General features: G+C 48.4%; 1 protein-coding gene across 4 annotated transcripts in view; it reads left to right on the forward strand.

The window, feature by feature from the left end:
• SMOC1 (SPARC related modular calcium binding 1) overlaps nucleotides 1–4,329 on the forward strand; it is a 148,504-nt gene extending 144,175 nt beyond the window's left edge. For 2 of the 4 annotated variants that reach the window (XM_054449026.2, XM_054449029.2), the window contains exon 12: nucleotides 2,209–4,329. In XM_054449026.2, coding sequence (XP_054305001.1) covers nucleotides 2,209–2,225 — 17 coding nt within the window. In that variant the 3' untranslated portion in view covers nucleotides 2,226–4,329. The remainder of the gene's footprint in view (nucleotides 1–2,208) is intronic. The other 2 variants (XM_054449028.2, XM_054449030.2) reach the window with 1 other exon arrangement.
• Nucleotides 4,330–13,919: the final 9,590 nt, after the last annotated feature.

Genomic DNA, 13,919 nt, shown 5'->3' on the forward strand with positions numbered 1-13,919 from the left:
GCTGGGGGAAGGATGCCGAGCTTGGGGACCAGTAGAGTTTTGGGTCCAAGGGACTGAATTTTTGGAAATTCCACTGAAACCCAGATATTTTACCAACCAGACTCCTCCCTGGAGAGCTGAATTCTCTGCATAACATGCCTCTTTCTTCACTTTCCCAATTTATAAAGCACCTTCACTGGGATCATTGTCACCGTCCTGTGAGGCAGGTGGGGTCTAGTGCCTCCTTTTCTCAGAACTATCAGCTCTTCTTTTGCCTTGTCTGAGGATGCCAACTGCCTGGGGCTCAGCCTTCTTCTCTCCCATCCTCCCTGGTGGCTCAGAGCATGATTCTGGAGGCAACTAGCTAGGTCGGAATTCGCTTTGCCACGCGGAAGCTGTGCCATCCTGGGTGGGTTACTTGATATTTCCAAGCTTCAGTTTCATCATCCTAAGATGGAGATAATTTTATCACTCTCAAATAAAGTCGCTCTGAGGATTAACTGATAGGACTTAGGTAACAGGATTAGCACATAAGCCTCCATGAAAAAGAGCTGGTTACGGCTAGCTGTCCATTTTGCTTCACACATCTCAGCCTGGTGGGCAGAACCGCTGTGCACCTCCTTTTTAGATGTGCTGACCTTTCTACTCAGCAAGGAGAGAAGCGGCTGCTGGAGGGAGCGGAGGAAAGGTGGGATTTGACGTCAGCAGCCTGGCTCTGCCGCTTCCCACCTGCTTGCCTTGGGGCTGTCACCTTCTTTTAGAGTTTGTCTCCTCCTCTGTAAAATTGGATAAACCGATATCCACCCCACACCCACCCCACCCCATGTCCGCTCTCCTTTCTTCAATTGTAAGGAATAGTGGCATAACCCAGGGGACATGGAGCTGTGGCTCACATGACCAATGGGTGGGCTTGGGTTCTGCAGCGCTGTACACTCCTCAAAGCCCTTTCTCCTCCTCCATGAATTCAGTGGATCCTCAAGGCAATTCTGAGAGGGAGGCAGAGCAGAAGCTGTACAGCTGTGGTTCTAGCTCCCAGGCTGTAGACTGATCCAGAGAGGTTCAGGGGCGTGCACAGAGTCACATGGCCCTAAGCATCTCGGGGCGGGGGTGGAGGGGGGCAGCTCTTGATGTGCTTGCCCCCAGCTCCTCGCTCCTCTTCAGGAGGCCAGGACCTGCTGGAGCAGGCATGGCAGTTTCCACAATGGCTCAGACCCCTCTGGGGAGATGTGGGTGTCAGCAGAATGAGCCTGGGACTTTGTGAAAGTCGCTCCTCTGCTCTGAGCTGCTGCTGGATTCCTTCTACTCTGACATTCTGTGACTCAGGGAACCAAGACCTGGGACAGTTCTGTCCAGGTGCATCAGCACCAGAGCCCTTCTTAGTGGATAGCTGAGGGCTTGCAAAGAGGTGCCTAGCAGGAGCCAGGCCTTATGGAAAAGGGACTTTGTGTGAAGGCGTTGGCCAGTAATAAGTTCACCTGAGCCATAGACACTCACAGAGCAAAAAGCAGGGCCAAACAACCTTTTTGCTCTTTCCCAAGTCTGCTCTTTATTCTGAGGGTCAGAGGGGACAGAGACCCAGCATACGGGAGAAGGTGCCAGTTCTCTGGGTCAAGGCCACTCAGTGTCACATGCTCCTGGTTTGTTGCAGGTGGTAGCCTTGGCAGTTTCCCCTAGGCAAAATGAGCAGGCACAAACCCATTCAGTAAGTTGCCCCTTTCTGGGCTCCTCAGGGGTGAAGAGATTGGCCAGGTGACTTAAGCTCCCATTTTCAGGTTGTTTGCTGAGGACACGAGAGAACTATTGGGTCAGTGCCAGGGGATTCTGCCATCCCCACCTGTAAACAAACCCCTGCCGTTTCCACCCCAGCCCCAGGTTGAAAAGCTGGCATGTAAGAGTAGTGTGATCTGAACAGAGTGCATACCCTGCAAACCCACACTTCCCTAGGCCAAGCCTCGTTCTCTCCAATGCCAGACTTATTTCAGTTGCAGTGTTGGTGCCTCATAGTGGCAAAGGACAGGCTGGTAAAACATGCCCATCTGCAAGTCCAGGCAACCTGTGCCCCACCTAACCTCACAGAGGACAGCAGGTGAAAAAGGCTGCACTTGTGGGGAAGTTGATGGACATAGTTAGATTTCTCACAAACCCAACTCTAACTTCTTGCTTATATCTCCCCCCGCCTTTTTTTTTTTTTTTTTTTTTTTTTTTTTGCATTCTCCTTCCTTCTCTCAGTAGGACGCCTCGTCTAAGGAGCAGAAAACCCAAGGGCAGGTGGAGAGTCCAGGGAGGCAGGATGGATCACCAGACACCTAACCTTCAGCGTTGCCCATGGCCCTGCCACATCCTGTGTAACATAAGTGGTGCCCACCATGTTTGCACTTTTAATAACTCTCACTTGCGTGTTTTGTTTTTGGTTTCATTTTAAAACATCAATATCTAATACCACAGTGGGAAAAGGAAAGGGAAGAAAGACTTTATTCTCTCTCTTATTGTAAGTTTTTGGATCTGCTACTGACAACTTTTAGGGGGTTTTGGGGGTTGGGGGAGGGTGTTGTTGGGGCTGAGAAGAAAGAGATTTATATGCTGTATATAAATATATATGTAAATTGTATAGTTCTTTTGTACAGGCGTTGGCATTGCTGTTTGTTTATTTCCCTCCCTCTGCCTGCTGTGGGTGGTGGGCGCTCTGGACACATAGTCCAGCTTTCTAAAATCCAGGACTCTATCCTGGGCCTACTAAACTTCTGTTTGGAGACTGACCCTTGTGTATAAAGACGGGAGTCCTGCAATTGTACTGTGGACTCCACGAGTTCTTTTCTGGTGGGAGGACTATATTGCCCCATGCCATTAGTTGTCAAAATTGATAAGTCACTTGGCTCTCGGCCTTGTCCAGGGAGGTTGGGCTAAGGAGAGACGGAAACTGCCCTTGGAGAGGAAGGGAGTCCAGATCCCTTGAATAGCCCACACAGGTACTGGCTCTCGGAGGGTCCGTGCATTCCTGCTCTCCGGACCCCCAAAGGGCCCAGCATTGGTGGGTGCACCAGTATCTTAGTGACCCTTGGAGCAAATTATCCACAAAGGATTTGCATTATGTCACTCGAAACGTTTTCATCCATGCTTAGCATCTACTCTGTATAACACATGAGAGGGGAGGCGAAGAAGAAGACGCACAGAAGGGCCTTTTAAAAAGTAGATATTTAATATCTAAGCAGGGGAGGGGACAGGACAGTAAGCCTGCACTGAGGGGTGTGGTGCCAACAGTTAAACTCTTCACCTCCCTGCAAACCTACCAGTGAGGCTCCCAGAGACACAGCTGTCTCAGTGCCAGGGGCAGACTGGGTGTGACCTCTCCACTCCTCCATCTCCCAATGTTGTTCTAGTGGCTATCACAGGCCTGGGTGGGTGGGTTGGGGGAGGTGTCAGTCACCTCGTTGGTAACACTAAAGTTGTTTTGTTGGTTTTTTAAAAACCCAATACTGAGGTTCTTCCTGTTCCCTCAAGTTTTCTTATGGGCTTCCAGGCTTTAAGCTAATTCCAGAAGTAAAACTGATCTTGGGTTTCCTATTCTGCCTCCCCTAGAAGGGCAGGGGTGATAACCCAGCTATGGGGAAATCCCCGCCCAGCTTTCCACAGGCATCACAGGCATCTTCCCCAGATTCTAGGGTGGGCTGCCCAGCCTTCTGGTCTGAGGTGCAGCTCCCTCTGCCCAGGTGCTGTGCCTATTCAAGTGGCCTTCAGGCAGAGCAGCAAGTGACCCTTAGCACCCCTTCCAATAAGCAGCTGTGGTGGCAGTGAGGGAGGTTGGGTAGCCCTGGACTGGTGCCCTCCTCAGATCACCCTTGCAAACCTGGCCTCATCTTGTATTCCAACCTGACATCCCTAAAAGTACCTCCACCCGTTCCAGGTCTGGAAGGCACTGGCACCACAAGCACTGTCCCTGTGGGAGGAGCACAGCCTTCTCGGGACAGGATCTGATGCGGTCTTGGGCTAAAGGAGGTCCCTGCTGTCCTGGAGAAAGTCCTAGAGGTTATCTCAGGAATGACTGGTAGCCTCGCCCCAACGTGGAAAGGTGGGAAGGAAGCCTCCTCCCGTTAGCCCCAATGAGAGAACTCAACGTGCCGGAGCTGAGTGGGCCTTGCACGATACCCTGGCCCCACTTTCAGGCCTGGAGGAAGCATGCACACATGGAGACGGCACCTGCCTGTAGATGTTTGGATCTTCGAGATCTCCCCAGGCATCTTGTCTCCCACAGGATCGTGTGTGTAGGCGGTGTTGTGTGGTTTTCCTTTGTGAAGGAGAGAGGGAAACTATTTGTAGCTTGTTTTATACAAAATAAAAAATGGGTAAACCTTGGTGGCTGTTGCCTCTTTCTTTGGGTGGCTTCCTTTAGTGAAAAGGCTTTATTTCCTAGAAAGCTTAGTTCGTTTCCCTGGCCTGGGTGCTCTCCACTTCCATCCAAGGACATCTGAGGTGCTGCCAATGATGAACCTAGCAGGGGACCCGGAAGTGGCCAGTGTGGTACTGCACCTAGAGAGGGGACTCCCTTGCTAAAGGTGTTTGTGCACTCTCTGTAATTCTTCCTCTTACCTCCACCCACATATCTGCCCCACGGGATGCCCCTCCCTGACTGCCGTTCCCTTCCTCTCACTGGAATGTACAGAATGTTGCTGGCAGAGCTTTGGGGGCAGGGCTTGGGGAGGAGCCTATCCCATGGCTTCAGGCTGTTGAAAGTGGGTACATTGCCATCATCCAGATGACAAGACGCCAGGCTGAGTTGTAGCCATAGGTGGGGAGAAGACCCCCAGTGGAGTTTTTCAGCCTGTGCCCCAGTTTTGTGGGGTATCTATTCTGGCTGAGGCTGCAGGTCTGGTTTGCAGAGCTGGAGAACTCCCGGATGAGGATTGGCAGCAGGGGTGGAGAGTCTAGGTTTTCTCCAGCGTGACCGGCCTCTTTGCCTTTTTCCCTCTCTGCACACACAGCTGTCCCTGGAAATGACTGCCTCAACCGTCCCCTTGAGAACCTTCTCCAGATTCCTTGTGCCACACTCTGCCCCCTTGTCTTTGCAGGTGAACAGAAGATAATTCCCCTTGTAAAATTCTCCTCCAGCCTTTGCTCCAGCTAGGCTTTCTTGGGACAGGGTCTAAGCCCCGGAATTTGATCACGCAGGCCACTCCTCCTCCAGGGCTGGTCCTTCCTTCTAGCTCAGAAGAGAGGACAGGCGGTTCATGGCACACTTACCACCTGCCAGACACTGCCTGCTACGTATACAGGCCCTGTCATACATATGTAACACCACAACCCAGTGACACAGGCATCATTGTTCCTATTTCTCAAGTGTGGACTCAGACTCAAGAGTTCAGTGACTTGCTGGGGTCACCCAGTTTCATGCACGTCCGTGTGAAGAGACCACCAAACAGGCTTTGTGTGAGCAACATGGCTGTTTATTTCACCTGGGTGCAGGCGGGCCGAGTCCGAAAAGAGAGTCAGTGAAGGGAGATAGGGGTGGGGCCGCTTTATAGGATTTGGGAAGGTAATGGAAAATTACTGTCAAAGGGGGTTGTTCTCTGGTGGGCAGGGGCGGGGGTCACAAGGTGCTCAGTGGGGAAGCTTCTGAGCCAGGAGAAGGAAATTCACAGGGTTAATCACCCAGTTAAGGTGGGGCAGGAACAAATCACAATGGTGGAATGTCATCAGTTAAGGCGGGGCAGGGCCTTTTCACTTCTTTTGTGATTCTTCAGTACTTCAGGCCATCTGGGTGTATACCTGCAAGTCACAGGGGATGCTATGGCTTGGCTTGGGCTCAGAGGCCTGACATTCCTGCCTTCTTATATTAATAAGAAAAATAGAACAAAATAGTGTTGAAGTGTTGGGGCGGTGAAAATTTTTGGGGGTGGTATGGAGAGAGAATGGGCGATGTTTCTCAGGGCTGCTTCAAGCAGGATTAGGGGCGGTGTGGGAACCTAAAGTGGGAGAGATTAAGCTGAAGGAAGATCTTGTGGTAAGGGGTGATATTATGAGGTTGTTAGAAGAAACATTTGTCGTATAGAATGATGGGTGATGGCCTGGATACGGTTTTGTATGAATTGAAAAACTAAATGGAATAAGAGAAGGAGAAAAACAGGTATAAAAGGTCTAAGAATTGGAACGACCCAGGATATCTGATTAGAGAGTGCTTATGGAGATTCAGCATAGTCCTGCCAGCGAAGATTATTTATTTACTTCAAGAGTTAAGAGTGGCAGTTTGGGGATAGCACGAGGAGATATCAGCTGTGATGGCTTGGAGAAACAGTGTAAACCGGCAGTGTAAACAAGAGCAGGGCATGTATGAGTAGTTGAGAACAGTGAATAGGAGTATGACTAGACAGAAGATAGTAGGGATGACAAGTTATTTGGGGGCACAGTCTAAGTTGGTCTGGTGTCTGGAATGAGACTGGGGCCTAATAAAAAGGAGCGTCTATACAGGAGCTTAAATGGGCTGTACCTTGTAGCATTGAGGACAGGTCTGACTTCTGAGAAGGGAAAGTGGTAAAAGTATTGTCCAGTCCTTTTTAAGTTGGTGGCTGAGCTTGGTGAGGTGTGTTTTTAATAGACCATTAGTCTGTCACTGAACACTAAGAGCCTGAAAAAATGCTTGCCTGATTTGACTAATAAAGGCTGGCCTGTTATCAGACTGTATAGAGGTGGGAAGGCTAAACTGAGGAATTATATCTGACAGAAGGGAAGAAATGACTGCGGTGGCCTTCTCAGACCCTGTAGGAAAGGCCTATACCTATCTAGTGAAAGTGTCTACTTAGACTAAGAGGTATTTTAGTTTTTGTGACTCAGGGCATGTTGAGTAAAGCTAATTTGTCAGTCCTGGGTGGGGGCAAATCCTCGAGCTTGATGTGTAGGGAAGGGGGGGGCCTGAATAATCCCTGAGGAGTAGTAGAATAGCAGATGGAACACTGAGAAGTTATTTCCTTGAGGATAGATTTCCACAATGGAAAGGAAATGAGAGGTTCTAAGAGGCGGGCTAGTGGCTTGTACTATAGCATAGCCTGCCTTTGCTGGTGTGTGGCGATTAGGCCTGGTGGAACCGCCATCAATAAATCAAGCATGATCAGGGTGAGAAACAGGGAAGAAGGAAATGTAGGGAAATGGGATGAACATCAGGTGGATCAGAGAGATGCAGTCATGAGAGTCAGGTGTGGTATCAGGACTAATATGGGAGGCCAGATTGAAGTCCGGGCCAGAAACAATGGTAACTGTGGGACTTAACAAAGAGTGAGTACAGCTGAAGGAGTCAGGGAGCAGAAAGTATATGTGTCAGGTATGAGGGAGAAAATAGATTTTGGAAGTTAATAGAAATGTAGAGAGAGAGTTGAGCACAGTTTGTTATTTTTAGGGCCTCTAACAGTATTAAAGCAGTGGGAGCCGCTGCATGCAGACATGAGGGCTAGGCTGAAACAGTAAGGTCAAGTTGTTTGGACAGAAAGGCTACACGGTGTGGTCCTGGCTCTCATGTAAGAATTCTGACCGCACTAACCATCCCTAGGAAGGAAAGGAGTTGTTCTGTAAGGGATTGAGGTTTGGGAGATTAATCGGACATGATCAGCAGGGAGAGCACATGTGTTTTTACGATAATTATGCCGAGATGGGTAACAGATGAGGATGAAATTTGGGCTTGACTGAAGTAATGGGAGCTGTCTGCGAAGCCTTGCGGCAGGGTCAGTCCAAGTGAAAGCGAAGAGAGGCTGGGATGACAGGTGAAAAGGAATAGTAAAGAAAGCATGTTTGAGATCCAGAACAGAATAATGGATTGTGGAGGGAGGTATTGAGGATAGGAGAGTATATGGGTTTGGCACCATGGGGTGGATAGGCAAAACAATTTGGTTGATAAGGCACAGATCCTGAACTAACTTGTAAGGCTTGTCTGGTTTTAGGACAGGTAAAATGGGGGAATTGTAAGGAGAGTTTATAGGCTTTGAAAGGCCATGCTGTAGAAGGCAAGTGATAACAGGCTTTAATCTTTTTAAAGCGTGCTGTGGGATGGGATACTGGCATTGAGCGGGGTAAGGGTGATTAGGTTTTAATGAGATGGTAAGGGGTGCATGATCGGTCGCCAAAGAGGGAGTAGAGGTGTCTTATACTTGTGGGTTAAGGTGGGGGATACAAGAGGAGGACACAAAGGAGGCTTTGGATTGGGAAGAAGGGCAGCAATGAGATATAGCTGTAGTCCAGGAATAGTCAGGGAAGCAGATAATTTAGTTAAAGTGTCTCAGCCTAATAAGGGAACTGGGCAGGTGGGGATAACTAAAAAGGAGTGCTTAAATGAGTATTGTCTAAGTTGGCACCAGAGTTGGGGAGTTTTAAGAGGTTTAGAAGCCTGGCCATCAATACCCACAACAGTTATGGAGGAAAGGGAAACAGGCCCTTGAAAAGAAGGTAATGTGGAGTGGGTAGCCTCCGTATTGATTAAGAAGGGGACGGGCTTACCTTCCACTGTGAGAGTTACCTAAAGCTCTGCATCTGTGATGGTCTACGGGGCTTCTGAGGCGATCAGGCAGCATCAGTCTTCAGCCGCTAAGCCAAGAAGGAGTCAGTCAGAGAGCCTTGGGCCAGAGTTCCAGGGGCTCTGGGAGTGGCTGCCCGGTGAGTTGAACAGTCCGATTTCCAGTGGGGTCCCACACAGATGGGACACGGCTTAGGAGGAATCCTGGGCTGTGGGCATTCCTTGGCCCGGTGGTCAGATTTCTGGCACTTGTACACAAGCTCCTGCGGGAGGAGATTCTGGAGGAATGCCTGGCTGCTGCGGTTCAGGTGTTTGGAAGTTCTTGTGTGCTGGAGATGTGGCTGGGGTTTGTCTCACAGTGGAGGCAAGGAATTGCAACTTTTTTCTATTATGGTACACCTTGAAGGCGAGGTTAATTAAATTCTGTTGTGGGGTTTGAGGGCCGGAATTTGATTTTTGGAGTTTTATTTAATGTCGGGAGCAGATTGGATAATTTTCTTGGCACGTCCGTGTGAAGAGACCACCAAACAGGCTTTGTGTGAGCAACATGGCTGTTTATTTCACCTGGGTGCAGGTGGGCTGAGTCCGAAAAGAGAGTCAGCGAAGGGAGATGGATTATCATTAGTTCTTATAGGCTTTGGGATAGGCGGTGAAGTTAAGAGCAATGTTTTGCGGGCAGGGGTGGATCTCACAAAGTACATTCTCAAGGGTGGGGAGAATTACAAAGAATCTTCTTAAGGGTGGGAGAGATTACAAAGTACGTTGATCAGTTAGGGTGGGGCAGGAACAAATCACAATGGTGGAATGTCATCAGTTAAGGCTATTTTTACTTCTTTTGTGGATCTTCAGTTACTTCAGGCCATCTGGGTGTATACGTGCAAGTCACAGGGGATGCGATGGCTTGGCTTGGGCTCAGAGGCCTGACATTCCTGCCTTCTTATATTAATAAGAAAAATAGAACAAAATAGTGTTGAAGTGTTGGGGCGGTGAAAATTTTTGGGGGTGGTATGGAGAGAGAATGGGCGATGTTTCTCAGGGCTGCTTCAAGCAGGATTAGGGGCGGTGTGGGATCCTAGAGTGGGAGAGATTAAGCTGAAGGGAGGTCTTGTGGTAAGGGGTGATATTGTGGGGATGTAAGAAGAAACATTTGTCGTATAAAATGATTGGTGATGGCCTGGATACGGTTTTATATGAATTGAAAAACTAAATGGAATAAGAGAAGGAGAAAAACAGGTATAAAAGGTCTAAGAATTGAGAAGACCTAGGACATCTGATTAGAGAGTGCCTAAGGAGATTCAGCATAGCCTTGCCAGCAAAGATTATTTATTTACTTCAAGAGTTAAGAGTGGCAGTTTGGGGATAGCACGAGGAGATATCAGCTGTGATGGCTTGGAGAAACAGTGTAAACCGGCAGTGTAAACAAGAGCAGGGCATGTATGAGTAGTTGAGAATGGAGAATAGGAGTATGACTAGACAGAAGATAGTAGGGATGACAAGTTATTTGAGGGCACAGTCTAGGTTGGTCCAGTGTGTGGATGAGACTGGGGCCTAATGAAAAGGAGCATCTATACAGGAGCCTAAATGGGCTGTACCTTGTAGCATTCTGAGGACAGGTCTGACTTCTGAGAAGGGAAAGTGGTAAAAGTATTGTCCAGTTCTTTTTAAGCTGGTGGCTGAGCTTGGTGAGGTGTGTTTTTAAAAGACCTTTAGTCCGTTCTACTTTTCTTGAAGACAGAGGACTATAAGGGATATAAAGGTTTCACTGAATACTAAGAGCTTGAAAAACTGCTTGGCTGATTTGACTAATAAAGGCTGGTCTATTATCAGACTGTATAGAGGTGGGAGGGCTAAACTGAGGAATTATGTCTGACAGAAGGAAAGAAATGACTGCAGTGGCCTTCTCAGACCCTGTAGGAAAGGCCTCTACCTATCCAGTGAAAGTGTCTACCTAGACTAAGAGGTATTTTAGTTACCTGACTCAGGGCATGTTGAGTAAAGCTAATTTGCCAGTCCTGGGTGGGGGCAAATCCTCGAGCTTGATGTGTAGGGAAGGGAGGGGGCCTGAATAATCCCTGAGGAATAGTAGAATAGCAGATGGAACACTGAGAAGTTATTTCCTTGAGGATAGATTTCCACGATGGAAAGGAAATGAGAGGTTCTAAGAGGTGGGCTAGTGACTTGTACTGTAGCATAGCCTGCCTTTGCTGTTGTGTGGCAATTAGGCCTGGTGGAACTGCCATCAATAAATCAAGTGTGATCAGGGTGAGGAACAGGAAAGAAGGAAATTTGGGGAAATGGGGTGAATATCAGGTGGATCAGAGAGATACAGTCATGGGAGTCAGGTGTGGTATCAGGAATAATGTGGGAGGCCAGACTGAAGTCCGGGCCAGGAACAATGGTAACTGTGGGACTTAACAAAGAGTGAGTACAGCTGAAGGAGCCGGGGAGCAGAAAGTATATGCATCTGGTATGAGGAAGAAAATAGATTTTGGAAGTTAATAGAAATGTAGAGAGAGAGTTGAGCATAGTTTGTGATTTTTAGGGCCTCTAACAGTATTAAAGCAGGGGCAGCCGCTCCACGCAGACATGAGGGCTAGGCTAAAACAGTAAGGTCAAGTTGTTTGGACAGAAAGGCTACACGGTGTGGTCCTGGCTCTTGTGTAAGAATTCTGACCACACTAACCTTGCCTAGGAAGGAAAGGAGTTGTTCTTTTGTAAGGGATTGAGGTTTGGGAGATTAATCGGACATGATCAGCAGGGAGAGCATGTGTGTTTTTGTGAGAATTATGCCGAGATAGGTAACAGATGAGGATGAAATTTGGGCTTGACTGAAGTAATGGGGGATGTCTGTGAAGCCTTGCGGCAGTACAGCCCAGGTAATTTGCTGAGCCTGATGGGTGTCAGGGTCAGTCCAAGTGAAAGCGAAGAGAGGCTGGGATGACGGATGCAAAGGAATAGTAAAGAAAACATGTTTGAGACAGAATAATGGATTGTGGAGGGAGGTATTGAGGATAGGAGAGTATATGGGTTTGGCACCATGGGGTGGATAGGCAAAACAATTTGGTTGATAAGGCATAGATCCTGAACTAACTTATAAGGCTTGTCTGGTTTTAGGACAGGTAAAATGGGGGAATTGTAAGGAGAGTTTATAGGCTTTAGAAGGCCATGATGTAGCAGACGAGTGATAACAGGCTTTAATTCTTTCAAAGCATGCAGTGGGATGGGATATTGGCATTGATCGGGGTAAGGGTGATTAGGTTTTAATGAGATGGTAAGGGGTGCATGATCGGTCGCCAAAGAGGGAGTAGAGGTGTCTTATACTTGTGGGTTAAGGTAGGGGAATACAAGAGGAGGACACAAAGGAGGCTTTGGATTGGGAAGAAGGGCAGCAATGAGATGTAGCTATAATCCAGGAATAGTCAGGGAAGCAGATAATTTAGTTAAAGTGTCTCAGCCTAATAAGGGAACTGGGCAGGTGTGGATAACTAAAAGGAGTGCTTAGAAGAGTATTGTCTAAGTTGGCACCAGAGTTGGGGAGTTTTAAGAGGTTTAGAAGCCTGGCCATCAATACCCACAACAGTTATGGAGGCAAGGGAAACAGGCCCTTGAAAAGAAGGTAATGTGGAGTGGGTAGCCTCCGTATTGATTAAGAAGGGGATGGACTTACCCTCCACCATGAGAGTTACCTGAAGCTTGGCATCCATGATGGTCTAGGGTGCTTCTGAGGCGATTGGGCAGCATCAGTCTTCAGCCTCTAAGCCAAGAAGGAGTCAGTCAGAGAGCCTTGGGCCAGAGTTCCAGGGGCTCTGGGAGTGGCTGCCCGGTGAGTTGAACTGTCCGATTTCCAGTGGGGTCCCACACAGATGGGACACGGCTTAGGAGGAATCCCTGGCTGCGGGCATTCCTTGGCCCAGTGGCCAGATTTCTGGCACTTGTACGCAAGCTCCTGGGGGAGGAGGTTCTGGAGGAACGCCTGGCTGCTGCGGTTCAGGCGTTTGGAAGTTCTTGTGTGCTAGAGATGTGGCTGGGGTTTGTCTCACAGTGGAGGCAAGGAATTGCAACTTTTTTCTATTATGGTACACCTTGAAGGTGAGGTTAATTAAATTCTGTTGTGGGGTTTGAGGGCCGGAATTTGATTTTTGGAGTTTTATTTAATGTCGGGAGCAGACTGGGGAATAAAATATATTTTGAGAATAAGATGGCCTTTTGACCTTTTAGGATCTAGGGCTGTAAAGTGTCTCAGGGTTGCTGCCCAACAAGTCATGAACTGGGTTGGATTTTTGTATTTGATGAAAAAGAGCCTAAACGCTATCTGATTTGGGATAAAGAAAAAGGAGCATTAACCTTGACTATGCCTTTAGCTCCAGCCACCTTTTTAAGAGTAAATTGCTGGGCAGGAAGGGGAGGGCTAGTCACGGAACGAAACTGTAAGCCGGACCAGGTGTGAGGAGCGGAGGTGATAAAAAGATTATAGGGTGGAGGAGCAGAGGCTGAGGAAGAATTGGGACCTAGCTTGGCCTGGTGAGGAGCAGCCTGGGGAGGAAGGGAGAGGTCAGATGGGTCTGTAGAAAAGGAAGATTAGAAAGACTCAGTGATGCTTGGGGTTGGTACTGAGGGGACAGGCAGGAGGGAAAGAAGGAAGATTTGGGATGAGTTGCACTGGGCACAGAGACTAGGAAGGGACTGATGTGTAAAAGAATGCCTGGACATCAGGCACCTCAGACCGTTTGCCTATTTTACGACAAGAATTATTTAGATCTTGTAGGATGGAAAAATTGAAAGTGCCATTTTCTGGCTATTTGGAACTACTGTCGAGTTTGTATTGGGGTCAAGCAGCATTGAAGAAGAAAATAAAACACTTAGATTTTAGGTTAGGTGAGAGTTGAAGAGGTTTTAAGTTCTTGAGAATACAGGCTAAGGGAGAAGAAGGAGGAATGGAAGGTGGAAGCTTGCCCATAGTGAAGGAGGCAAGCCCAGAGAAAAGAGTAGAGACATGGAGAAGGGGTGGGGGTTTCTTGCCCTCCAGAAAAGCAGAGAAAGGGTTGGGGCACGGAAATAAGGGATTGGGGGTTCTTGCCCCCTAGAAAAGTGGGACTTGCTGCTAATGGTGAAGAAGGGGTTGAGGGGTTCTTGCCCTGCCCCAGAAGAGCAGAGAAGGGGTAGAGACACAAAGAGAAGGGGTTGGGGTACTTGCCCCTCCCCCAGAAAAGTGGGACTTGCCGCTAAGGGTGAAGGACCAAGGCAGGCATCCCTGCGTGGTCTGACACCTTTGAAACGTAGGTGAATAATCAGAGAGGTGTCCCTGCAATGATTAAACACCAAGGGAAGGCTGCCTTCCCAGTCCGTGACCGGCGCCAGCGTTTTGGGTCCATGGATAAAATGTGTCTCCTTTGTCTCTACCAGAAAATGAAAGGAATTGAAATTAAAAGAAGGGAGAGATTGAAGTGTGGTG

Source organism: Pongo pygmaeus, chromosome 15, assembly GCF_028885625.2.
Source record: "Pongo pygmaeus isolate AG05252 chromosome 15, NHGRI_mPonPyg2-v2.0_pri, whole genome shotgun sequence".
NCBI classification, from domain to species: Eukaryota; Metazoa; Chordata; class Mammalia; order Primates; family Hominidae; genus Pongo; species Pongo pygmaeus.